The 26735-nt window shown below is 38.5% G+C and overlaps 3 protein-coding genes across 10 annotated transcripts in view; 2 read left to right on the plus strand and 1 right to left on the minus strand.

Annotated features, from left to right (window-relative positions):
* LOC111667537 (nuclear GTPase SLIP-GC-like) overlaps positions 1-8281 on the plus strand; it is a 12755-nt gene extending 4474 nt beyond the window's left edge. Inside the window, exons 1-17 of one of the 2 annotated variants that reach the window (XM_023423271.2) lie at positions 100-190; positions 1289-1505; positions 1630-1842; positions 2391-2597; positions 2719-2894; positions 3420-3513; positions 3599-3686; positions 3847-3968; positions 4315-4488; positions 4582-4757; positions 5119-5236; positions 5699-5807; positions 5931-6064; positions 6411-6492; positions 6983-7064; positions 7169-7217; positions 7388-8281. In XM_023423271.2, the coding sequence (XP_023279039.1) occupies positions 129-190; positions 1289-1505; positions 1630-1842; positions 2391-2597; positions 2719-2894; positions 3420-3513; positions 3599-3686; positions 3847-3968; positions 4315-4488; positions 4582-4757; positions 5119-5236; positions 5699-5807; positions 5931-6064; positions 6411-6492; positions 6983-7064; positions 7169-7208 (2094 nt within the window). In that variant the 5' untranslated portion in view covers positions 100-128 and the 3' untranslated portion in view covers positions 7209-7217; positions 7388-8281. Of the gene's footprint in view, positions 1-99; positions 191-1288; positions 1506-1629; positions 1843-2390; positions 2598-2718; positions 2895-3419; positions 3514-3598; positions 3687-3846; positions 3969-4314; positions 4489-4581; positions 4758-5118; positions 5237-5698; positions 5808-5930; positions 6065-6410; positions 6493-6982; positions 7065-7168; positions 7218-7387 lie in introns of those variants that run through there. The other variant, XM_023423270.2, reaches the window with a different exon arrangement.
* Positions 8282-10843: 2562 nt separating this feature from the next.
* On the minus strand, positions 10844-22744 carry ccp110 (centriolar coiled-coil protein 110). 3 transcript variants are annotated; one of them, XM_087178528.1, is made up of 18 exons: positions 22582-22744; positions 22419-22454; positions 22115-22267; positions 21899-22017; positions 20056-21794; positions 19092-19261; positions 18151-18279; positions 16126-17344; positions 15870-15991; positions 15312-15489; positions 14295-14404; positions 13442-13558; positions 13161-13262; positions 12960-13076; positions 12542-12615; positions 12368-12433; positions 12158-12217; positions 10844-11906 (listed from the first exon to the last, which is right to left on the minus strand). In XM_087178528.1, the coding sequence occupies exons 6-18, from the start codon at positions 19236-19238 to the stop codon at positions 11831-11833; spliced, it is 2517 nt and encodes an 838-aa protein (XP_087034654.1). In that variant the 5' UTR covers positions 19239-19261; positions 20056-21794; positions 21899-22017; positions 22115-22267; positions 22419-22454; positions 22582-22744; the 3' UTR covers positions 10844-11830. The 3 variants fall into 3 exon arrangements, with proteins under 3 accessions (XP_087034654.1, XP_087034653.1, XP_023278977.1); XM_087178527.1 differs by having other exon boundaries at positions 19092-19300; XM_023423209.2 differs by lacking the exon at positions 22419-22454 and having other exon boundaries at positions 19092-19300.
* Positions 22745-23487: 743 nt separating this feature from the next.
* Positions 23488-26735, plus strand: part of sun1b (Sad1 and UNC84 domain containing 1b) — a 28359-nt gene continuing 25111 nt past the window's right edge. For 4 of the 5 annotated variants that reach the window (XM_087178514.1, XM_087178516.1, XM_087178518.1 and 1 more), the window contains exon 1: positions 26420-26671. In XM_087178514.1, the coding sequence (XP_087034640.1) occupies positions 26653-26671 (19 nt within the window). In that variant the 5' untranslated portion in view covers positions 26420-26652. Of the gene's footprint in view, positions 23607-26419; positions 26672-26735 lie in introns of those variants that run through there. The other variant, XM_087178517.1, reaches the window with a different exon arrangement.

Genomic DNA, 26735 nt, shown 5'->3' on the forward strand with positions numbered 1-26735 from the left:
TCCTCCTGTTTTGTTTATCAAGAGACCTCATTGTGCATTAACTGGAAACACTGTTCATGGTTCCTGTTTAATAGTTCTTTACTTTTACTCTGACAGAAGAGATCATACTTTCTGATGTGAAAAACATAATGAACTATGTTCATATGAGACTACAAAATGAAGACAACACAAAGCTCAATGTTTTCCTTAAGTAAGTATTAATGTTTCCATTTTCCAGCACAGTGACCCACTGGAAATTAAAGCAGTGAGGATACAATCAGTTATTTTCATATGAAAGACTGTCGAGTTCACAGAAGTACTGAGCCATGTGTGTTATTTGTTTTAATGTTATTTGACTGTTTTAGTTTGTTGTAGTAACTAAGCTGAGTGAAACTTAAAAAAAAAAAAAAAAAAATAGGGACGAAAAATAAATTTTCGTTCTGTTATTGGAAAACACTGACACCTGCAGCACATTACTGACTGTGAGTAGGTCTTGGTGACTTAAAGGTCCTCTGGACTGCCTCTTCTCTCAGACCTAGGACCTACTTGTAGCGCTGAAATACTTTGTGAATTATTCTTAGAGAAAAATCCTGGGAGTGCTAAAGTTAGGACTGACATGCTACTTGTTTTAAGGAGTGTCTCCTTACTAACAGTCAACCTCAGGATTTTTCGTGAATATATCAGATAAGTTCATATTAATATTACAACTTGCCACTAAAAAACCGCATCCTATCCTTCGCACTCATAACATTCACACCTATAGGTGCCCTCCTTTTAATTTGAACTTCTCTGCTCCACTTTTCTCTTTCCCTTTTTGCTTCTCTCCATCTCTGTTAGCTCTGTACGAGCCAGAAGTAGAATATATGTTATTATTAGCTGACCAAATACAATTCTAAGTACACCAGGGTTGTACCACTTGAGGAGAAGTCGGCCATTTACCTCCCTACTGCAAATATAGACTTGGTTGTGGCTTGCCTGCTGGAAGAGACAAGTGTCTGCGAGCGCACAGTTCAGGCTGGCTGGATGGCACAGCGAGTTAGCCTACTTTTAATTATGCAAATATTGTTAGTCTACACAAAAATCAGTCCACAAAAGAAGATTTGCAGGATGAAAAATAATAATAATAAAAAAAGTTCTGTATAGCTGGGGATAACTACAAAGAATGGTGATAATTCTGTGGTAATTGCTATGAGTAGCTTACATTTTAGCAGTCATTAGAAGCATTGCTTTGAGCTTTGGCTACTTTTTTCAGTATTTGTAAATTTTCAAGATAATTTAATTAACCCATATTTAAAATCTTGTACAACAGGAATAAAATCTGTGATTTGGAGACAGACAAGAGGGAGCTGGTCGGTGTGTTTGGTAAAACCGGAGCTGGAAAGAGTTCTCTGATAAATGCTGTTATTGGAGTGAAGAATCTTTTGCCCTCTGGAAGTGTCAGTGCATGTACCTCAGTCATGATTAAAGTGGAGGCTAACAAGAAAAATTCAAAGTACGAGGCAGACATTGAGTTCATTAGAAAAGAGGTAAAATTGTCTATCTCTACTTGAAACTAGTTGAAAATGCAGTTTAGCTGCTAAATACAGTTGCTGGTTACATTATATGCCATTTAATTCAACTAAATTAAACATTATTATTTTGTTTTTTTAGGATTGGGAAGATGAATTGTGGTCCTTGGATCATATTGTTAGGGATAATGAGGATTGGGAAAAGGATGTTGATGATGACACTGTTGGCCGGCTGTCAGCGCTGTATGGAGAAGAATGGAAAAACATACCAACTAAAAACCTCATGGACGACAAACATTTCAGAGAAATTCCAGAATTTCTCTTTTCCAAGACAAAGACTTTGACATGTGAATCAGTAAGTAAGACTAGATCAAATCATACATATATGCACCATGTCTTTTTAACAATAAAACAGGTCCAAAGTTAAAAAGCATACACAACTTGTTCACATTGCAGAGTTTCATAAAAAACAGAGTTAGGACCTAGTTATGTTTTTTACATGCTTCATTCATATGAACCTTCAAGAACACTAGGTATTGACCTGTCTCAGATCAATATGCAAACAGAGAAGATGCATTATGCCACCATGCTACACATACTTAAAATATTTTCCTAGTTAAATCTAGGCACTGTCAAATTCTGATCGTGTTTAAATCTAAACTTAAAAACTAATTGTTCATCATCACCCAAAGTTTTAGTTTTGTCTCCTCTTTAGTTAAACTCTTTATTGATCTAACTTGAATATTTTGCCTTTGTTGTTGCTTTAATTGATAGTGTTTCATAGTTGCTCTTCTTTTATCTCATCTTGTCCTAATTCTTTTATGCATTTCGTAAAGCACCATGAATGTGCATCAAAATAAAATGACCTTGTATTGTCTTACTTTATTTTATTATTCATCACAGGCTGGAGAGCTCTCTGCAAAATTTGTCAAATACACAAGAAGCGACTTAGAAGAGGGAGAAGGTATAGAAGTAAAGAGGTGGTACTGGCCACTAGTGAAGTGTGTGGCTGTCAGGGTGCCTAATAATAATCTTCTCCAGCATGTCACACTTGTGGATCTTCCTGGAAATGGGGACCGTAACAAGAGCAGAGATAAAATGTGGAAAGAGGTAATTTATTCACATTGAGTGAGTATTACAGTCTTATTTGGAAACTGTGACATCCTGTTATTACAAGGCACTGATAATTAAATGAATTTTTCCTAATTAACTTGCTGTTATAACTCTTCAGATTGTTGGAAGTTGTTCTACTGTGTGGATTGTCACTGACATTAATCGAGCAGCATCAGAGAATGAACCCTGGGAGATCCTGCAGGACGCCAGTAGCCTCATGGGAAATGGTGGCGAGTGTCAGCAGATTCACTTTATCTGCAGCAAGTCTGATCATATTGAAGATTCAGATGATCAGTAAGTGAGAGAGCGAGAGAGTGTGACTGACTGACTGACTGACTGACTGACTGATTGACACAGTGCTATTTAGGCTTTTTGTACTACAACAGAGCGAGAATCCAATTTTTGATCCACAGTATTTTATTATTCCAGTTAATTGTTTTACCTATTGAGAAAGTCAGCTGAAAATTTCAGCAAGGGTTATTTGTCTAAAGGTTAAAAATTCAACATACATAGATAAATGAACAATAAATAGTCACTTGTGGAGTTCTTTTAATGAAGTTTCTCTAGAAATCAACAACTGTTAAAAGACTAAAAAAATTTTACTTACCAGGAAATTACAGACCTTTTAATGTAGAGTGTTGCACTTTTCATTATAAATGGTCAGTGACAGGTACAAGTTTAACAAAAAATCACTGGACTTTTATACTGAGAGGAAAGAAGATGACTGTATATAAAAATAACAAAAATAAATGTTAGAATTACAGGTTTCAATGCTCCAGACACTGTATAAGGTGCCACTTGACAAACCTTTTTTCATAGTTCAGCAGCTGCTGTTCGTGATTTCATATTCAAGAGAAACATGAGAGCCAAAAAAAAAGTGATGACACAATTCAGAACAGAAAACAAGATTAAGGTGAGTTGCAGCTGTAGACAATCTGTTAGATCTTCTGTCACCCTATATAAGTCTGTTAAAATCAAAATCTTTTTCTCCTCTTCAGAAACACTTCAGTGATGAGTGTTTCAAAGTATTCACAGTGAGCTCCAAAGAGTTTCTGAAAAGAAAATATCTACAGCGAGATGAAACTGGTAGGTGAAGTCGCCATGACAGAAAATGTATAGCTCCAATACATATTTTGTTTTAGTTTATTTTAATCACTTAAATTTATACAAAAATGACTAACAGTCGACATGAGTCTAAAAGTATGTGATGTAAGTATGTAAAGTGTAAATTGCATTTTTTTTACAGAAATACCCAAACTGCAGGAATTTCTGCAAGAGCTCAATGACTGTCACTCAGTGACATTAAACTATGTGTCTGGAGCTTATGGGATTCTCTCTCTGATTCAAGGGGCGAGATGCAGGGAAGTGGTAAGATCAAGTAATAAAACCTCTTTCATTGTGTTTAATCATCTGAATTGTTATTAATGTTCCCAGAAAATAATAATATTCATAGTAAATAAGTGAATTACACTCAAATGCATTGAACACATGGACTAATGGAGTCATTACTGACTAATGGAGTACCTACATCTTAATGCCAATTAAATACTAGAAGGGTCTACATGTAATGTCACCCCTAAGAAAATGTATCTGTCAAGGTTGTTGATTTACTGAAGTTGGGTTACTTTAGAGAGGCCATATAAACACAGCAATTAAAGGGTGTTCATACTCAAGACCAACAAGATTTCATGAGTAAATGTGTGTTTGATTTCAGGCTGGAAAAAAGAAAGAGGTGTGCACAGAACTTGAAGAAAACATGAGGCAGGAACTTGAAAAAGTCAGAAAACCCATGGAAGAGGCTTCTGAGGCTTTTGAAAAATGCCTTACTGAGGGGGTTGAAAATTCAAAACATTCATGTGAAGCAAAGTTGAAATCCATCTTACATCCTGTATGTATTTTAATTACACTTTCATCATGATGATTATGATTTTGAACTTCATATGAAAATGTCTTTAAATATGTTATTTCTGTTTTGTTTCAGAGAAAGGCTCGAGGTCAGAAAGGGGCAGTAGGTAGCAGTTTTCACAAGACATTAAAGTATGTAGTTGAGAACAACGGCACCTACAAAACAAAAAAACAGAGACAAATAAATGTCAATGAGAAGTTAAGTTCATGTCTGACTGACAGCATCGATGAGGAATTCAGGAAGACCTTCCCGTAAGAAATTACTTAATGAGGATATGAAACCCTTTGTTGGCCCATTTGCAAACTATGCAAAATGTCTAGAATGAAGAAATTCTGCCTCACATTATAATGTAATATAATGTATTTCTATCTAAGCTGGACAACTAGACGTGCTTGAGGTTCTTAAAGATGTTTCACCTCTCACCTGAAAGGCTTTTTCAGAAGCCTTTAGGAGAAGCTTCTTCAGGAACCTATTGGATGAGAGGTGACATGTTTTTAAGAACCTCAAGCAAGTCCAGTTTCCTGCGAGATTCCCTGATCTGGATGACTGAGAATCATCAAAGACAGCATATTTATACAAATTATACATAATATGCTTGTTAACATGTTTCAGAAATGAAGGGAAATGTGGACCGTTCTATGGAGCCATCAATGCGTTTTCACTTGACACAGAGAGGCTGATACAAAAGTACAAAGAGGTTGAACTGCACCTGACTTTTCTCCAGACAGAGGTAAAACATGTTAATATTATGTTGTGTTAATATTATTGTCCTATATTCCATATTCCAATAAGGCATATATATATGTATGTATATATATACATACATATGTATACATACATATATATATGTATGTGTATGTGTATATATATATATATATATATATATGTGTGTGTGTGTATATAAATATGTGTATACATATATATGTGTATATATGTGTATATATATATGTATATATATATGTGTGTGTATATATGTGTATATATATGTGTGTGTATATATATATGTGTATATATATATATGTATATGTATATATATATGTATATATACATGTGTGTGTATATATATATATATATATATGTATATGTGTGTATATGTATATGTGTGTATACATATATATATATATATATGTATATGTGTGTATATATATATGTATAAAATATGTTGCTCTATACTCTCTTTTCTCTCTTTAAGGAGGAAAAGATTAAGATGAAACTCAACAAAAAAATCCGGGAGCATAAGAAAACAATCTTCAGCAGTCTGACAGGGACAATCGAGGCAAACTTACGTGACTGCTATAAAAGTAATAAAGAAAATCATGATATATACAAACTGTGACTATAATAATACACATTCATTCACTCATCCATTCATCATGTTTGTGCAGAAACATCACGTTTGACAACAGTTTCCTCTTTTATTGTAGAAGCAGCAGAATTTAGTGGAAAGGGCTCACTGGAGAAGATGAGGGAAACCATTGAGAAGCATGTACATGAGTCAAAGGACACCATGTTTGATCAGGCTAAAGCTAATATGTTGATGCAACTGAATGACTTGAAGGTTTGTTATATTTTTTATATGAAACAGAATGATATAGTAAAATATGTTTTGCTGTACATGTTTATCTTTATCCATGATTCTAGATCATCATCTACATGAAGGCTTTTTCTATATTCAAGTGGAATATACATCATTCTGAAAGCTGCTTTTACTGCTGAAACACTGCAGTCATTGTCATAACTGTGCAATCATTGATACTATTATAGGCAGAAACACAAAACCTATGTAGGAATGAACTATTTTGCCGAATCTGAAAACAGTTAATTGTATGATTTAATAACTGTTGAACAGAATATTTGCCTGTGTTGGTGATAATTAATGATGAGTGATTTTGATGCTGCATTAGGAGAATATCCTGGAAAAACTGGAGAAAACCCTGAAGGAATCAATGGAGTTGTCACTCAAGACAGATGATTACTCAATCCCAGGTAGGGAACATATCAAATTAAAAGCATTCATGTAGATCACTGAGAAGTTTGTAAATATATCACTGAAATTAATAAATAAGCAGATTTCCGATAAGGCTTTTATTTTACACATTCATTCATTCATTTTCTACCGCTTATCCTCTAGTAGGGTCGCGGGGGGGCTGGAGCCTATCCCAGCATCTTTTCGGGCGAGAGGCGGGGTACGCCCTGGACAGGTCGCCAGTCCATCGCAGGGCAAACACATAGAGACAGACAACCATTCACACTCACAGCCACACCTATGGTCAATTTAGAGTATCTGATTAGCCTAGTCCCCATTTTGCATGTCTTTGGACTGTGGGAGGAAGCCGGAGTACCCGGAGAGAACCCACACTTGCACGGGGAGAACATGCAAACTCCACACAGAAAGATCCCACGGCCGAGCCGGGACTCGAACCCGGAACCTTCTTGCTGTGCCTTTTTACACATTTAGTTTGTATTTTTATTTTAGATGTTGCAGCAGAGCTTGACCTGGTGAAGAGACACCACAATGAAGTGATCGGCAGCCCAGATGAAGAAATGTCACTACTTGGGTAAAACTTTTGTCAAAATGTCTCCATAATGTTTTCTAAAGGCTGTGGATTATGAGATGTTTTTATTCTGAATTACTTATTATTCTGAATCTGAATTACTCTAGCTCTGATCCACCCGGCCCATCCGCTGCTCCGAGTCTGTGACTTCCGCAGGTACGTTGTTTATCCAAACCGAGCGTTCAAACAGATGGTAGGAGTTTGTGTTCCAGTGTGCGCAGCTGTCCTCACATTTGTAGGACAAATGTTCAGTAATGGTTGATGTGATTTGTTATCACTGTTCAATGTCACGACTCTGCTGTTAATCTCCCTGGTGGATGTTTCAGGTTTGCTCAGTGGAGAGAAGCAGCCGAGGCCTGATGACCCACTGAATGTCCCTGCAGGCATGAGGTCTCGGGATTGGTTCCCAACCATGTTCAAGTTTTTATTCTTGTTCTTCTTCTTGTTTGAGTCTTCGTTTGTTGAGTACTTTGACTTTTTTTTTTTTTTTGCAGATTACATGCAGAGATTACATATTTTTTTGGTAGGACATTTTTGTCATTAACTGAGGCAGGTGGCTGATATGCAGAGGTCCACAATCTGATTCCATCCAGGAACATTGTGGTTTACATGGTACATGTCTATGCTGCCAGGCCACTATGATGCCCCAAAGGCTTTGTTTTTTAATGATTGAACGGTCTTTATATAACACATTTTCATGTTTTACTGTCATGATTTTATTATATGACTTTAGTGTTGGTTGACTGGGAGAGGAGTGCCGCTGACTTTATGATTGTTTAAATTAAACCTTGAAGCTTGAATACAAGGTGTCACATAAAATTTAGGCTTTTTAAGTAATGATCTTGTATTGAATTGTTTTTCATTCTTAAAAGTAATCTGCACTGACTCTAAATGCAAATTTTTTTCCTATAGTATACTGTACGATAAAGCTCAATAAGGTTCTTTTTTGAATATAAAGTGCTGCATGTAGTTTCTTTGTCATTGTAAAATGATATAAAAGCTGCTCTGTTCAGCAATTCTGTTCTCCCTCACAGTTCTCCCTTCTCTGTAGAAGAACCCAAACTTGACCTGCATATCTCTGATACCTGACCTGCCATCAACAAAAGATCAATAGCCTAGAGAAAGAGCAAACATGGAGGTTAAATAGAAAAATGTTTAATCAGAAAGAAATATATGTGCGTAACCTCGGTCATTTAATTATTAAATATCCATGGAAATTATGATCTGTTTCTTGATTGTGTTGAGTTATATTTAATAAAATTGTATAATGAGTTATATGTGCAAAATTAGACTTAATGATTGTGTTGATTCATTTTAAGAACCTGTTAATAATAATGTTTAAGAAAGTGTAATGATAATGTTTGAAAGATGAATAGAAGTATTAAATAGTTATTAAAATAGATAGAGAGAAGTGAAAGCACTGAAGCTAACTAGACACAGATGGCTGCGAAAATGAGAAGTTCCTTGATGAAAAGAAGGTTTGGTCAGCAACAATAAGAGAAACTGATGTTCTAAAACATCCTGTACACTTGGTCCATGATCTGAGTGAAGCAATAGAATTTATGACATTGGGGATATTTGCGTCATGTAGCCACCTTCTTGTGTCACAAAGCTGATCCTGCATCTGTCGCTCCAACTGACTGAGCTGATGATTACAAATGTAAGATGTCTTTGTAGTGATCGTCACAAAGATATGAAAACCCTCGATTTTATAAAAGTAGGTTTGTATTAGAAAGATGCTTTTCTCTCTAACTCCATCTGTCTGATATGTATAGTTGGTCATATCTATAAAAGCCTCATTTACATTAGCTCCAGTTTACTATGTATAAGTTACTGCAGTACATGTTAATACAAATTCTGTAAATCCTGTAACCATTTCAAATTAAAAGCCCCCTGGCATTTCAGTGGACAGAATCCCTTTATTTCTAAACAGGGCTTTTATTGCTGTGCTGCAGTAAACATGTTGTCTTATTTCCAGTTGCTGTTGTTTCTGTCGTTTACATGCTATTCAGATCTGCTTGTTTCTTTAGCTTAGCAGCTACAGATGGCTTCTCTCTCTCTTTCTCTCTCTCTCTCTCTCTCTCTCTCTCTCCTTCTCTCTCTCTCTCTCTCTCTCTCCCTCTCCTTCCCACTCTCCTGCTGTCTCTGTTCCATGTGTATTATGTTTAGTTATTCCACTGCGTCCTTTAGTAATAATGATACATGTGATGAAATTAGTTTATTTGCTGTAATGGAGGCAAGGCACAGTGAGTTGGAAGCACTACTCAACTTCCCTGCAGCTCCTGAGCAACCAGGAAACAAGGGAGTGGCTGCGGGACTGCCTGCAGCAAGGGTGTAGCCATGAGCTCACAGTTGGGACACATACACACACATACACTAGTCCAGCCACACTAGGCTCATACCTAGTCTTGTTTTTTCAAATAAGACTTGGCATCAGCGCTCCCAGGCTTCATATTGGTATCAACATGTTCCAGAGCATTTCTAACCTCATATGAAACATAACCTGTTCATCCTGTTTCTGTCCAGTTCACCCACTTTAAAAAAAGACATACTTCATTTTTCCACGTATACCAAGTGATTGTTAGCAGAGTAGATAGTTTTGGTTTTATCTGCTGAATTTTTTAGACGCCTGTCTCTCAAACGACAAAATCCCCCAGACTTTACTGTCAACTGTATTGTACAGGAAGTACTTTACTGAAGAAGTAGTGCAAAAGTCTGTGGATTGTCCTGAGCAATGACACATTGTTTCTGGAAAGATATGTTGCTGTTGACTTTTTCAGCTGTAATGTCTCAATGCATCATTCAGCACAAACCAAATTCCATTCACATTTATTTTCCAAAAGACACAAAACCAGTTTTGAAATATGGCACATACTTGTGCTCTGGTGCTAATCTGATTATTTTTGTCTTATTTCACAAGCAGAAATACATTTTAAGTTCAGGATCCTTTGATAGAAAGCAACTTTTATTAAAACAAAGCTAAAAAAAACTGTGAAATGAATATGAGTCTGTGTGATCTCTGGATTCCTACTTTAGCTGCAGTTTATTCATGAAATAAGTTTTTCAAAGTGGTTGTGTTATAATTATGAAATTTATTAAGCTGTCAGCCCCACCCACCCTGTAATTACATTTTATAGAACGCCCACATCAACTTACAGCAGGTATGATTGTACAGAGCCTGTTGATGGCAAAAAGTTGCTTTGATACAAAAAGCAAAACAAAACTGTCAAGTAGCCAATGTCAGCTTCATTTCAATGTGTAAACAGGTGTGTTAGGCAGTGGTGGTTGGAAGTACTCTGCTGCTTTATTTCCATGAAAGTACAAATACGTCAAAGTAAAAGTCCTGCATTTACAATTCTATAGAAGTGCAGAATCAGCTAAGTACTCGTTCTACAGACTAACTGATTCTTAATATTGATGCAACAATGTATAAGTCGCATTTTACTATTGAATATCAGATAGTTTCATTTACTGTTTATACATTTTGGGATTGTGAGATGATTAATGGTGTACAAAAAAAGAAAAGTCTGAATGTTTGTGCCACGCTATTGGAGTCATTGTGGTGCAACTGTTGACAGATTGTTTAGCAATGCAGGTCATTACAACACACCAAGGAAGGACAGGTCAGCTGAAAATGTTCTTCTTAGAGGATAAAAGGAGTAAATGTGTGTAAGTGTATGGTTGCCTCTCCCTAACACATACAAGCAATATTAGAGTCACTGCAGAGCTACAGCACTTGAAGCAGTAAGGCCTAAAATCATCATGAATCAGAATCAAGAAAGTTCAAATAATTTCACAATTTATTCCAGTCATAGAAAACATGACAATTTGGCATTTTAAATAAAAAATAAAAATAAAAAATTAGCACAGCAATGTCAGTGAACAACACCACATTAAATACTACTGTCACAGATGTATAAAGTCTACCGATTTCTTAATATGTGGTTTGATCATTTGTTCGCATTAATGTTCTGGAGTCTAACCCTTATTTCCTTTATTTACTTAATGGGAATCAAGGGAAAATCTTTAGAGACTTTGGCATGCATTTCATATGAAAATTTAGTTCTACTCAACAGGGAATGCCCGCTGTGCATCTCCTATTATGTGAAGCTATATTAATGTAACAGCGTGCCAGTGTGTGAACAAATACATTTAGATTTTCATTAGGCATTTAATTTAAGCCAAATGTTGAAACACACTGAAATGTCTCAAAGTACTGTAAACTCAGCACTGTTAAATAAAGAAACAAAGCACAAATTGGTTCTCAAAGCCCTTAGACAGATAACTTAAAATTAATAAATTATACACACTTAAAATACATTAGTGAGTGTCAGCATGAAACTGATGTTTGGAAATTCACTTACAATTATAAGCACTAGAAGTTTATGAATGCATTTGGTGAATACAGGCATGCTAAAATATTACACATAGCAAAGGCATAGTTCTTAGGCACAGATATATTTTTTTACTTTTTTCCCTTTAGCTCTGACCTTCTTCTAGACTGCATTTAAGTACAGATACTTTTCTTTTTCTTTCAAAAAAATGCTTACTCATTAAGTGTTCCAGCTACATGTGTTACAACTAAAAACTATAGCTACAACAGTTAAATCAATGGCATTGTAATATTGTATACAATCATTTGAATTTCAATAAGGTACATTACAGACCATCAAATTGTTAGCAGCGCTTACTGGAGTTTCAGTGGTGCAGTGTTGTTATTAAAAGACTAAAAATTCAAGTTCACAGGTCAGGAGATGTTGAGTCACCTGTTAACCCAGAGAGTGCTGCTTTTTCAGGCTGTCTGAGCGCTTGACCCTCTCCTCCGGGGTCTTTCTGTACCAGCTCCTGTGAGGAAACAGCCAGTGTCGTGCTGTGATGACTTTAAAGACATCAGTTAACGCTGAAATCATACGATCATGTCCACTGCTGACTTTAGCAGGAGGTGATTAAAATGGTCGACGTTAGATTTCATTATTTAAAATCAACAAAACTTGACTGTTGTGCAAGTTAGTGAAGTATGATCCATGAAATGGAAACAGCGTATGAAAAGTTTCCAAATGTTGAACATGGTTAAACTGAAAGAAGTATAAACTCACCCCTGGCGGTTCAGCTGCCCTGGGACAGGAGAATTTTGGCCTTGGCTTGGCTTCAGGACTCTGAGAATGGAAAAAAAACAATGTATTTTGGAGAACTGATTTTCTGGGGCCAATGAACCCAAGATTATACCTGATAAAGCACACTACCAGAAAATATTAAGCACAAAATCAAAAACAGGTGAAACAAAATCTCACAGCTGTGTTTGGTACCTGTTAGTAGTAGGGCTCTTTGGCTTCTGATGCATCTTCCTAGCCTGCGCTGGAGATTCACCAACTCTGAAGGAATTACAGAAAATAAAAACTGCTGATCACTGGATCTCAAAACATTAACTTTTAAAAGACCCCATATGTTATGGAGGGCGGTGTTCTTCCTTCCCATCTTACCTCTTTTTCCTGTCCAGAGACCTCTGTGTGGCCGCAGACAGAACCATTCTTTCCTTGTGGCACTTGGTTTTCTCCTGCAGGTTCGACATAGTCAGGAAAGAACACAGTTTATGATAGGCGTACTGACAGTGACAGTATAAGACAAGGGATGTTATAAGGCTGCCACACAAAGGCATGAATGTCTAGATTTATACCTTGGTGAACATTAAACAGATTATGCAGACAAAAGTATGGCTGGCAAGCTCAGAAACAAACCCCACAAAAAGTGAACCTTCTCCAGTGCAAACTCAAGTTAGTTTTTTAGTTCAAGAGACAAAAGAGTGAAAATATGTCTGTACTTTCTTTAAAAGAATGCCACAACCTTCATCTGATTAAGAATGTCTATGTGATTGATTATTGGCCCGTATTTTCTGGTTACCATGTCTCGCAGCTTCCTCTCTACACGGAGCTCCCTGTCCTGCTGCAGCAATGCTAATCGATCCCCCAGAGGCATTTCAAAGAAGATGTCATGGATATCATAAAGGGCTGCACGTAACTGTGGGACGAAAGAGATACATGCATATAAATACAAAGAAAGATGGACCTCTGCTGTTGATAGACAGTAACTACACATTCATACCTGTGCTCTTACTCTCTCCTGCAAAGAGAGATCTTGTGCTGAGAGGCTGCATTTCTTCTGCGGAGCCTCAGTCTGGAATGAACGGATGAACTCCTGTGTATCCTATGGACGGATACAGTATATACAGTACACATTCACAAACATGCAGTTGTTTTTCCCATTCACTAACACAACTTATTAATTAATTTATGAAATAATTCCTCTTACACCCGCATTGGTGTTTTTTTGTGTGTGTATGTTCTTGTGTGTGTTTTAGTGTGTATGTAAGAGTGTAATCTCACCACTATGGTCTGGTGCAGGTGTTTGACCTTCTCTGTTTTGAGCAGTCTGCGTGTGAGGAAGCCACGAGTGATGGCGCCAATTCGACAGAATGCCCTCTGCTGCTCTGGTGTCAGAACCTGGAAATCACAACAAGGATGCAAGAAGATGGGACAGGAACAGCATGTGAGGACAGGAACAAAGAGACGGTTTGAAGAAGTGAGGTCAATCTATTGTATAAACACACACGGTCACACAGTGAATATAAATGTCCAGACTTCACAGATCTTGCAGAGGAGTGTTCCTGACAAGTCCAAAGGTGCGTTGGGCTACCCAAATCCACAATTCATCAAGGGGGTCACAAGTGGACTTTCTGCCGTCTTCCAGAAAGTCCACTTGGGGTGCCAAATACACAAAACTTTGCTTGGAATATTACCGACAGTTCATGGCAATATGGATGACAATGTAAAAGAAAGGAATACTAGGAATAATAATAGTGTACCATATTTATTATTGAGGACATTTGCATTGTACATTTGTTTATATTTGTAGTGAGGTTGTTTGATTGAGTGTGCATACACAATCCAGTAGTAATTTGGGTCTGACTGTTACAATCGGCAAAGGTCGGTTTTCATTTACCTACAATTTGATGTTTCTCAGTTGAGGGTTTAATGGATGTATTAGCAGTGTTTAGCAGCTCACCCAAAGAGAAAATTCTGTCTCTGTTATACTATGTGAGGCAGCAGCCCAACACTTATCTTGCAAAAATCATCAGTGTCAATACTGTAAAGCCACTTAAAAATGTGTTACACACACAGACACACACCCACACACAAACACACACACATTCACTCTTTTCTACTAGGATATACCCACCAGACTTAGCCTTGATCGAGGTTTGCTAGCTGCCCAGGTGGGTCCCCACAGATAAACTGGAGGCTGGACAGAGGGAGAGCACACGCTGGAGCTGACAGGACTGGGAAAACCTGGAGAGAGAAACAAATCTTTCGATTGAAGCATACAAAGTTCTTTAGTAGTTACTGCTGTTGTGATCAGATTACGCCATGATTGCAATTTAATTATCTTGTCTAAAACATGTCAGTGTGTATCTCAGTGTTTTAAAAAAAAATTACTGCAAAAAGTAAAGTAAAAACAAATGTAAAATAGGACAGTCTTTTTTACAGTCTCGGATGAAAAATGTTACATTCTGGTTCTTTCTCCTGCCAAAATTACTGATGCTCCGTGTTCATAGTTGTGTATGGCTGTAATGACAGCAATAAAAACAAAGTAACTGTCCTTTACCAGGATATTTAACTACAGTATAACCATTATTGTTCCATCCTTAACTGCAATACAGCCCACTCATCTTTCACTTCACTATCTTTACTTTTTAAATTTGGCATAACTTGGCAGTGATGCGGAGCAGAGTGCCAAAGTCCAGCTGCTCCGTTTTATGACCATATTTTGTTAACATTTGCTATCTATAACTGATGAGGTTCATGGCAACTGTAATTGTTGAACGCCTAAAAATAAGAGTTATACCTTGTTTAAATGTTGAATGTTTAAGTTAGTAAAAAAACCTCTGGCATGAGTAAATGATCTACAATATTCATCTATCACTGAGTTTAGTTTAGTTTAGTTTAGTTTAGTTTATTTCTGTCATTTTCCTACTTATAAAACTCAAATACCCTGGTAGATAGACAACAAATAAACAAATAAACATAAAGTTTTTCTAGCACTACAACAAAAGATAAACCAGAAACAAAACAGGACCGAAAAGGTGTAGGCTGAAGCCATAGCTTATTACACCTACCCTTTTTACATGCTGAGCATGCAGTCTCTTGTCACCACTGTTCTCTAATACAGTGATAAGTGAACTTGGTGAAGTGGTACCTATACTGTGTCCAGGTGATCTCTCGGATGGTGTTTGGGCAGGGCTTAGTCCTGGGCAGGAGGGGCTCACAGCAGCAAAGCTGTCACTTACAGACCTACGATTCCATCCACAAGCATCTCCACTAAGAGGCAGCACGCACCCCTGCTCCTTCAGTCTTCTCTCTGTCTCCTCGAGCTCCTGAACACATGCAAACAGGTACACACACATCCCCCCATACACAGACACACACACACACACACACACACACACACACGTACATGTCACTACTTTTATTTTATTCATATTCACGATTTTAAAAAAACACAGACACACATACAAAGTGCAATATTATCTATTTTTCTCTAGAGCAAGCAGAAAACAAAAAAACAAGAGAATAAATGCACACTTCTGCACTTTAGTTGCATTGCAACTAAACAAAAAAGTACATTTAGTATGTTTTCTTGTTGCTTTATTGACAATCTGTAAATAACAGATACAGTATAATACTGCACAAAAATACAAAATTTTTGGTCTATACTTCTATGGCAAATAGATATGGTGTGATTCCATGTGCTGACCAGACAGAGGCGCTGTTGCTCTTTCTCCTGCTCAGCCAGAAGCAGTGACATCTGCAAGGCATGCTCCTCCTCCAGACGCCTTTGCATGTCCTCTAGAGCCTGAGCTCGCCTGTGGGTCTCCTCTGTTGATGTGCACAAACATGCACATGTAAAGTCACTTATCTTTTACCTTTTAAAATGTTTTACCACTTTCCTTCACTTTCTCTGCCTCTTGAACTCTTTAGATTTTAGTAAATACAGTGTGAGAGAGACTCACCTGTCTTGCTGGCCTGTGTTTCAGGTGCATTTCTGAGGACTGCTGATGTGATCCTTCCATTGTTTGGCCCCTGAGGATCGTCAGGCTCCATCCTGAGTGAGGCCTGAGCCAAGTCAAGAGTCACACGGGGCCTCAGCAGAGAAGGTGAGGGATTCTCTACCTCATATGACTGGTTTAAGGGGGCTGCAGGGGTGCGCCGACTTGAAGCCATCCATGTAACTCCGGCCATAAAACGAGGGACTCTTTCCTGGCTGCGGTCTATGTGTTCAACTCCAGACGGGTAGGTATGCAACTGGCTGTCCAGAGTGTGGCAGCGCCGGCGAAACCCTGTAGCCAGATGGTCATGGTGTCCCATCGGGCTGGGCACTGAGGCACTAATGGGGCTACAGGTCTCATGCACTGGACTGCTACCACAGTGACTGGATCGACGATTGCTACTCCTGCTAACAAAACCCCCGCCTTCACTCCCCACTGAGCCCCAGTGATCGGAGAACTTTGTGGAACCTGTGAGAGCTTCTCCCCAATCTGCCATGCAAGCACCTTCCACTGACCTTCCTGGGCTTCGGGGGATAAGGTCTGCTGGGCCAATGGGAAACGAAATATGGATATTACCTGTAGAAACTGGGCGCGGTCTGCGTCTCCGTGCACAGGGACTAATGCTGGACTCTGGACTGGGGAGACGAGCATACTGGTCAGGTAGACTAGGTGAGAGGCAGCCAGACTGTTGGAGACTGGGGTCATACAGAGTTTGGTGCTGGATCTGGGTCTGAGGTGTGCCAATAGGACTGTGATGCAGGCTGAATCCGAACTCGACACCTGTGTCCCCCATGGGACTACAGCTCTTATTGTCTTTGTCAGAGACGGTCTCAGACGAGGCAGTCCCGGTGACGTTCTGGACAACTTTTGACCCCTGCTGACTCTGCTCTCTCTTCACATACTCTCTTGATTTCTTAAGAAGGCTGTCCAAACTAATGTCATCTTCTTCCTCCTCTTCCTCCTCACTCTCCTCTTTCCTGTTCACCTTCACTTCCCCCACTGCCTTGTAGCCATTGAGGGTGGGGGTCTCAGAGCATGGAGTGGCAGGCCGATCATTTGTCTGAAGCCCAAATCCAGCATCTCTGGGAAGTCCAGGTGAGTCGGTGACCAGGGTGTAGCCACTGACTGTTGCAGACTTAGAAACTGGCAGCTTGTCAACTTCGTCACTCGTTACTTTATGTATCTGTGCAGAGATAATAAGTAATGATGCTGAATCATCAAATAAAACAAAATCTAAAGTAGCAATTAAGAATTACCAACTGATGGTATTATTAGCTCTATTTTATTAGAATTGCATTGGTTTAAAACTGTTCATTCAGCACACTGACCTGCAAACAATTAAATGAAGAAAATATAGTCCGGTGTTGATTGTCAACTAAATGTTAGGTGCCCAAACTGTAAAAGTCACTGATATTTATCCCAACATTTTAATACATAGATCAGTCTGGACTGTTGATGTTGGTTTTTCAGTAAAAACAAATATCCATCCTTGAATTTTACTTGTAGTACAAACACATCACCATGTCTGTAGTTAGACAGAATCTATAGTAACTACAGACAATAAGTGACCAATCACATTTATTGAAATACCTGGAATTTCATCACTAGAGCAGATTTGCAAGTTGATAATATTGCTTTGGATGTTTAGTTGACAAAACAGGGCCACAAGCAGGTAGCATAGCATAGCCTACTGGAGAAAGTGTTGAGTCAGACAACCTGTAAGTCTGCAAATGTCACTAGAGACTCTGAGACAGACTGTAATTCAGTTTTTGTGCTATATTGTGGGACTGACAGTCAGACCTATTTAATATTTTAAAATTTTAGATAATATCTGTTTATGAAAGTGGCAAAACATTTGCTTTTCTGAACAGACTAATAAAATCTATGATGTATAACTGTCATAAGAATTTGGACTTGGCCTATTACCTACTTTTTCTATAGAATGGACTGATTTTGGTATTATTTTCACTTATTGAATGCACTACTGACCTCAGCTTGATCCAGTATGACCTGAACACGGGCCATAAACTTGTTCCTCTGCTGGTTCTGCCTGTCCAACTCCTGCTGGACCGCCCTCTGTCTGTGGCCACACATCTCCTTGCGCTGCTCTGCACTCAACTGGAAAAAGAAAATAAACACTCATTCAAAGCTACAATTAATACAATTTCCCACTTCATATACTCAAGCAATATAGAGAAAAGATTAGTCAAGAACTCTTTATGATGTGGTTTCCAATAAACAAAATGCATTTAATAAGGGTTGATTTATTTTCAGTTCACACAATCACCTTTATTCTAGTATATGTTTGTGTCTCCTTTGTTTGAGTGGGAAAGAAATCTGCCACTGTCCTCACACTGCCCTCTTCACCACCTGGCTATTCCTGAAAACTAATTTTGTCAGCAGTTACCAGGAGATAGATTCTCCTGACTAATATCAAACAGCCTTGATGTTCCTCGTCATCAATTACCTTCTCTCTTTTTCCGATGCCGACTGCTGATCTAATTGGGACTAGTCAGCTGATGTATTTTAGATATATTATGTAGGTCTCACAAGGAAATGTGTTTTTCCCTAAATGTTACCTTTAATTGAATTGAAAGTATTTGAGTATTTTTCACTGCACATCTGTGTTTTAGATGGGTATCATAACGTCCTTCTAATTGTTATTGTACCTGAAAAGTGTAAACTATGCTTCCTGTTGCCATGCAGCATAGACATTAAAAAACACAGCCACAGCAGCAGAGTGACAGATACACAGACTCTATCGGGAAACCAACCAAACATTTTGTCATTCAAAAGCAGAGCCATCTTTCTTTATGATGTTTACCATCTGCAAACCTTTTAAAAACACCCATTAGCTATGGCTTCTGTCTAGCTACATCTTGTGGTGTCCCTTTAGTATAAGTTCAGATGCCTGTTTATTTCTTCCTTACCAGTGGTGAAAGCACAGCTCTTCCATGGAAGCGGATGACAGAGCAAGCCTTCAGGGAACACAGTGGCTCACATGCCATCTTCTTATACTTCCCCTCTCCCTGCAGTATGGCCAAACTCTGCAGGCAGAACTCCTCATAGCTTTCCATCTCTGGACCCACACATCCACACTCTGAATAGGAAACACACACCATGTAGCCTCGTCACCCAGCTGTTAAATTAGATGGAGAGTGTGGAATTAGATGGACATCCACAAGTCAGTGAATAGCAGAGCTTAGGATGCACTGGGTGTGGATCACTGGAGGTAAGAGTCTGGGATCATAAGTGGAAGAGCAGGACAAATCGCCTCCAACAAAAGAGTCTCTGTCTGCCCTAAGTGTTTTTATCACACTCATCACATTCCTGCCATTCCTTTCCATCAGACCTTGCTGGTGACTGACATCCATTTCCGCGTCTAATGGAAATGTGTCTAATCGATGCAATGTTTCTATTTCTGAATTGTCTTTTAGCAAATACATAGTATAAGATCCTGCACAGACAGGTAGTGTAACACAGGACGTTAGCCTACGCGCACAGATAATGTATGAAATTAAAACATGGTGTGTTGTGATCGCTATAGAGTTCATCTATGAAAATTACCATTCCTCGGTAAGGGTTTATTCAGCCTGGTGTCCTCGATGCTGCCACTATAACCTAGTGGTCTGCAGTCGCCTCATTACAGCAGCTACCCCACATTGATTGATTACAGCTTAGCTACACAATAAAGGTGGGAATCATTTTTTTTTTGTACCCGGCTTCTACTGAGCAAGCTTTATACCGGTGGTTTTGACGGTTATATCTAAGAAACCCTCGGTTTTCCTGCTTCTTTTAGTACAGATGTTTTAGTACAGATGTTTTAGTACAGATGTACCTTGGCAGAATGACAGTTGATAAACCCGTGCCTATTACTCGTAGACATTTACTTACCTTCACAATGGATGAAAAGCGATATGTCCTTTCCTTTCTCCCGGCGGCGACACTGACAAACGTCAAAAAGAGAAAGTAATTGGCGATAATAACGTGAACCTTATATTCCTCCTCTCAATCTCGGGGCGCCCACCACCACCATCATCACCACCATCATTTTCAACTCTTCCGGGCTCCAACAGCGCCTCCTAGCAACAGCACGCGGGCCACGTTCCCATACGGTACACGCCACCTCTTCTAGTTGCCTTCTCTGAAGATTCCATCAACAATTTTATTCACTCGCAGGCAAATAAGTGATTCTAGAGTGTTGTAAAGAATGTTTTTTTTCAACTGCTGTGACCACGCAAGGCAGGGAAAAGTTTGTAAGGAAACAAGAGCGAATAGTGAAGGATGAAATGGTGAGAAAAATGGAACGAGATCTTTGTCGAACAGTTACCTCAAATCACCTAATTTGTGAAAGATTTAATAAGTAAGGCTTCATTTTCACTCCCCCTATTTAGCATTTTATACATAGCATATAAACATTTAATTTCACGCTGTAGTTGTACGCAGCTACGGGCACATTTCTAAATGTTTGTTAATCTACAGTATTTGTCGACAATTATGACTTCTCTAATTAAAATATATTTTGTATTGCTATATCATTATCTGTTTATACACTAGCCTTAACTTATTAGTGCTCACAGGAGTTATACATAAATAAATACTTTACCACGACTACATTATAACGTGTTATAAACCATTTATGTGTTTATATACTGCTTACTACTACTATACCGGTTTTTACCATCGAAAGGATAGTTAAATATTGTTCATTACAAGTTTAATCCATAAGGACCATAAAAAAAATGTGACGGGCCACTCTCTGTAAACCTAAATTAATTTAAGGACTTGCAAATTCAAGTCACTAATGCTTGCCTTCAGAGTAACTTCTGGGTCTGCACCCATGTATTTGAAATCAATAATACAGCCTTATGTTTCTCCTTGACCACTGCTTTCCTCCAAGGAATGTTGTCTGGCATTGCCATTCCTGCACACAAGGCATCCATAGTCCAGACTGTTCTCATCTGTGGTTCCCCAATGGTGGGAAAAGCTACTGAATGCTATCAGAGGAGGGGCGTTCCTCTATCTTCAAGAATCTCTTGAATACTCAAACCTTCTGAGAGCACCTCCTCTCCTAACACCCTTAACACCCTAACACGTCTAACTAGCACTTACTATGCACTTTAGGTGCGCTTCTTTACTTGATCTCCTTGTACTTATTAAATAGATGGAGTACTTACAAGTTCCAGTTGGCGGGTTTAGGTGACAAGGGGGATCAGTTGAGAATTTGAATTGGACACAGTGTATTCAACAAATGGAAAATATTTTCTCTAAATAATTCTAAAATAAAGTATAGCAAGTCTGAAGCTTATCTGTCTGATTTTACACTGCAGAAAGTTGAGGCCATGTGCAGTTCTACAGGCTGTAGTGGGTACAATGTACCATCCAGGTTTTCAATAAAATGCTTTTCTATCTTTCCGTAATATCTTTATTATAATGACACATAACATAGTATCATGACAACAAGCCATCACACATTCCAACAGTGGCAAGCAAAATTAAAGTTGCTGCTTTCATAACTCATCTCTTGAGTGCACAGGTGAACCTGAATATGTAGGCTTAGCAATGCGCACATTTTCCTTGTTGTCCTGAAGCAGATTGTGAATGTCACTTTCTGTGAAAGTGGTTTTGGAATCCTGTCACAAAAGTTAAACTGTGTTAGTTGTCATAGGATAGGTTGTCAATTTATTCTAATTACATAGATAATACTTTCTCAATCTGCAATATACCCACAGCCTACCTGAAAAGACTGGCGTTTCACCCCTACACATGCTGTGGACTGCTCATAACACAGGACTATGTCCAGATTCTTTGGTTCTTTATTCACCAAAGCTGCATGGAACTGGTCATAATGAGAATCTGAACGGGAATTCACGAAAAAAAGGTTCATTAAACTGTAAAAATTCAATCACATATTCACAATCGCAAATTCATTGTTATTTCATCTTGACCTTACCTAACAAGTCAATGCAAGAAGACATCAGTTTGTCGTTAAAGATATGGTCATGTTTGTAGGACAGCAGTTTCTCACACACACCCCCACTGATGAGGTTCTTAGCAACTGTCTGTCTGCTCTCAGCTGGGGCTTCCTTCATGGCTTTCTCAATCTCTGAAGGGCAGTATGCATATGTTGTTATTTACTTTCTATGTCTTGAAGAAAATACAAAGTCATATGAGAAACATTGGATTACAAAAAGTGATAAATTGGTCTTGATCATTTTTAAACCATTGCTTTTAAGGCAAGCTGTTATCCACCATACCTTGTGCTGCTGTTAGACAACTCTCACAATAAGTATCTGTTAAAAAGAAAGCAGTCCAAAGGCTAGAGCCACTATCCAACAGAGTCCAAGACTAGCCAAACTACAAATACTATCATGACTGGTTAAACCAAGTTAACAGAAGTGTAATGTTTCATGTACTTACAGCGATTCATGTCTTCAGGTTGCACAGGAAGAAGATAGCACATATACATTACAAAAATTAAGACTTTCATAGTTAGTAACTGAAGACCAAACATGTAGCTACACTGTGAACCTACAGGGCTCTCACTCTAAAAAGAGATGAATAGTCAGAGCAGTTAGCTGTGCACAAGCTAAATCATCTTCCCTTTCACAGAAGGTGGTCACGTGATCTCAGGGACAATAGGATCACATCACCATCATTCCACAAATGACAGGTGTCCTGTTTTTCAGGTTTTCTCTGACCGTCTAAAAATATTGCTCAGAGACTGAGTTGCTTTTGGTCTTTGAACAGGGGTCTGAAAATACTGTGAACTCAAAGTCTTGACAGAGACATGAAACAAGTACACGCAGACTTCAGAGAAGCAGTATTTTTAGTGTGTGTGTGTGTGTGGGGGGGGGGGGCACATATAGTCGCTAATCCAGGTGAAACGAGCAAAACCAATTAAATAAGTGGAAAACAAATGAAAGACAAAGAAGGGGCACAAAGTAGGCTACAAATAAAATACACATTAATGCAATGTAAATTGGAAAGCACATTTTATTATTAAAAAAAATAGTATGAATATTTTCATTCTACGATTATGCAAAAAAGGAGGCAGTAATTTAGTGAGTAAATTGAGTGATTGACTGATAAGGTAATTAGTTGCGCGGCTCCTCGTGGTTTAGTCTTAATTTATTTAGTTAGTTGTTGTTTATGTCAGTGGCCACTAAGCGATGCTGTTCTATATAGAAAGCCAGTTTGGTTTCAAGGCGTTGCGACTGGTCCCATATTTGGTCATTTTTACCAAATAAGGACTGACGCATGTGACGTTGGGGTCGCAACGGAAAATATGACCGTGTGCGGGAAAGGCGAACGTTGGAGCAAGGTCTTCTTTTCAGGGAAGTAAATGTGCAACTGTTTGTGAAGCTTTAACCAACCTATCTACTCGATAAACCAATCTGACAGTGTCCGGCGTTTACCCGCATTAATCCGCAGTCAGTCAACATGTGAGTAGTTTAAACTTCTGCATTGATAACTCAATTAAATTCACGTGTGCTATCCTGAACTGTCATGAAAAGCTGCTACAACTTCTTAGGTTTTCTGATTGTATCTTTAACGTTTTGGTCTCTGATGCAGGGATGAGGGTTTTTGTACAGTAGGTCCAAGTCTTATCTGCAGAGGTTGTACTGATAAGAAGCATATGAACATACAGGAAAGCATTTAGACAAGGCTAGAGATTGAATCCAGCTTTTGTTTTTCCTGACCGGTGCAGTAGCAAGACACTAGGTAGGCTAATTTCTTTCTATCTATAATGGTCTCTTTTAGAGAGAAAGACAAGTTGAACACACTACTTTCACTAACTGTGTTAATATTGTGGAGGGTTATTATCTGAGGTGACGCCTCTTGCCTGTTGTGGTTATTTCCTTGAGCTCTACATCAGAGAGGGGAGAGCATCCATGCGAAGCTTGCATACTTCCTTTTTTGTTTAAATCCGTCACACAAACTTTGCGCTTCAGGGCAGCCTATTTATTTATTTTTTACTTAAACGTTTACTTGCCTATGTGTAAACTGTGATTATAAATGTCTTGCATACATGTATGGCATTATGTAGTTACTGTCTCTGTCTCTGTCTTGCATGTGCAAAAAGTTTTCTCAAGGTCCAAGGTCCTTGGCTGTTAAAGACACAGAGTGACTGGCTTTAAGACATGCATGATGGATACTGAATGAAAAAGTGTTGATGGGGCTCTTATCTTGGCTGAGACACAGGGTGTGAACCTTTTTTATATACAGCCTATGGGTGTGAACAATCCTGTTGCTTACTCTCTGGCACAGGGATAGCCCGCCTTCTGCCACTGACGTCCAAAGGTTGCAGTGGGATTGGATCCAAAGTCTAAATCTAGTGTCCAGACTTCTGTCCAGCAGGTGGCGCCTCACCCAATACCTTATTTGCTCTGATCAGTTCAATTATAGAATTCAGATTCATGCCTGTGTTTGAAAAAAATTCCTCCTTCAGCTGCAGAGAGATTATAAAGAGAGTATAAATATCATAGGACATTGTCAAGCACTCTGAGGAAACTTTACTTAACTTGACTTGTCATGTTCCTCTGACAATGGTCTTTCTCTTTTCCTGTGAATTGTCTGGGTAGTTTCTTTTTTCCCCAGTATTTGTTTGTTACAGGCCAAATAAAGAGGTAATAAGGGTCTTAGCAGTGTGATTATTCTCTATCCGGATTTGATTGTAAAGGAGATTGTTTGATTTGGCAAAATGATTAACCTTTTGGTTGTGATACAATTTGAATCTGTCTGCAGTGCTCTAGTAAATATTTGTTTACGCATTGTCTGTATGAGTTATCAGTGAATGGTGTTATGCCAGCAGCTGTCTGTTAATATTTTCAGTTCCTTTCATCTTTTGGCCAAATATGAAACACTGTGTTGAAGAGGGGGAAAAAAAGCTTTGGGCACAGCATGTACTGTAGCCAAGAAGTGCTGAGGGAAATGTGTTGCTCTTGTCAGTGTTAATATAAGATCTCTTATGTTTTTGTGGGTTCAGTTTGTGGCCTCTACCACAAACACTTTTATTGAGTTATGAACATTCAACCATTTATTCACATTCCATACATTTCCATACGTCTGACATGTCCATGATATCAAGCACCATTGATCAGCATGTCATATCAGTGTTTGGTATATGAGCTGTGCTTTGTTTGCATCATTGCATCGTCTTTGCTGCTTCTACCCTTTGCGTATCCTTAAACAGAAAGGGTAAACTCTTTATCTACTCCAGCAGAGTTTAGGGTCAATAGGTCATACATTTTCAGGTTTCCAACGGGAAATTTCTCAAAGTGATAGTTGCTTTATCGACAAAAAAACAGGAAGGGTTATTCTGCTTTATATAAGTTATCACACGCTGTGGTCTACTGCCTTTCTCTAGCAATACAAGGAAATCCCGAAATACACTTACAACACTGCAGACTTTTTTGAGTAATCAGCAGTACATTACCTGCTGTTTGGTTAATTAACACATTTTTGTGAGTTCATACATCTTTCATTGTGTTGTTTCATAATGACTGAACTGTTAGAGACTAATAACCTTTTCTGTTACATTAGTGCAATGGTTTATTTTTTGTAACAATGTTGCAACAATACTGACTATTTTTCCCTCTTACTGCAGTCTTAGATTGGAGCCAAGTATGTCTCAGAATTTAATGGGGCACAAACTACACAGGGCAGAGCTAAAACTAAGGCCTTGTCCTGTTTTTCTTTAGTTCTATTAAGCCAATTTATTTATTTGGCTGAAAACCTGGGGGTTGAGGGACCAGAGGGAGTTTATATTCTACAACTTGTAGAATATAAACTCCCTTCAGGTAGGGGTTTTATAGAAAATGATGAAACAAACAAATAATTGAAGATTTAGTTAGTAATAATAGAAGTGTATTTAATAGATAATGTGATTGGGTGCCTTCACGTTCTCACAGGTAGAAGAAATAGATTGGTAAAGGAAATAAATTGGTGAGCTGTATCAGCTACTTACTTACATGCCATAATCATCTTAATAATATCATTAATTAGGTTGTTGTTTTTTTGTTTTTTTTTTGGTTAGAGATGTGATGCAGGGACCTTTAGTATGAGTTCAACGTCAATTTAAACAATAGTGTGATTCCTCTCAATGCACGGAGCCCCAGCAGCTGTCCAGTGCATGCAGTTACAACAGTGTTGCTTTCCTCCAATAGATTTAAAGTGTGCGCCCTAGCCGACAATAGAGGGCCTGGGAGTGGGAGGATCAGCTCGGCAGCGATCCTTCTGGCTTTGTTACGCCCGGGAAGCCATTTTGGAAATCTGCTTGTTGTGCACTAGCATAACATTCACTAGCTACTTGCAAACTTTTTTGTCTTTCTACTAGAAAAATAACGTTTAGGATCTGTTGGTCCGCAGGAATAAACAACCTTTGGGTTTCTGTGCGTCGGGATGCTGGCGGAAGTTTGCGCATCTTCCGTGACAATAATGTGTGGATGTTGTTCATTGGGATTACGCTCTTAAAGAATAACAACATACATGGACTCTAACCACGCGGGCAAGTTGATATAGCCTACTACTATAAATAACATCCTATAGGTTAATGTAGGGCTAATTCTATG

The sequence above is a fragment of the Seriola lalandi genome, unplaced genomic scaffold (assembly GCF_002814215.2).
Source record: "Seriola lalandi dorsalis isolate HSWRI2012SDOR001 ecotype SW California unplaced genomic scaffold, Sedor1 jcf7180002054690, whole genome shotgun sequence".
NCBI lineage: Eukaryota > Metazoa > Chordata > Actinopteri > Carangiformes > Carangidae > Seriola > Seriola lalandi.

Excerpts from the sequence above, each read along its gene's own strand:
- ccp110 (XM_023423209.2), bottom strand. The coding sequence starts at position 19,283 with ATGGTGTGTGTTTCCTATTCAGAGTGTGGATGTGTGGGTCCAGAGATG. Across the intron at positions 17,345-18,150 it reads TCATACTGGATCAAGCTGAG|ATACATAAAGTAACGAGTGA; the intron begins GTCAGTAGTGCA and ends ATCTCTGCACAG. Across the intron at positions 13,077-13,160 it reads AGGAGAGAGTAAGAGCACAG|TTACGTGCAGCCCTTTATGA; the intron begins GTATGAATGTGT and ends TTCGTCCCACAG.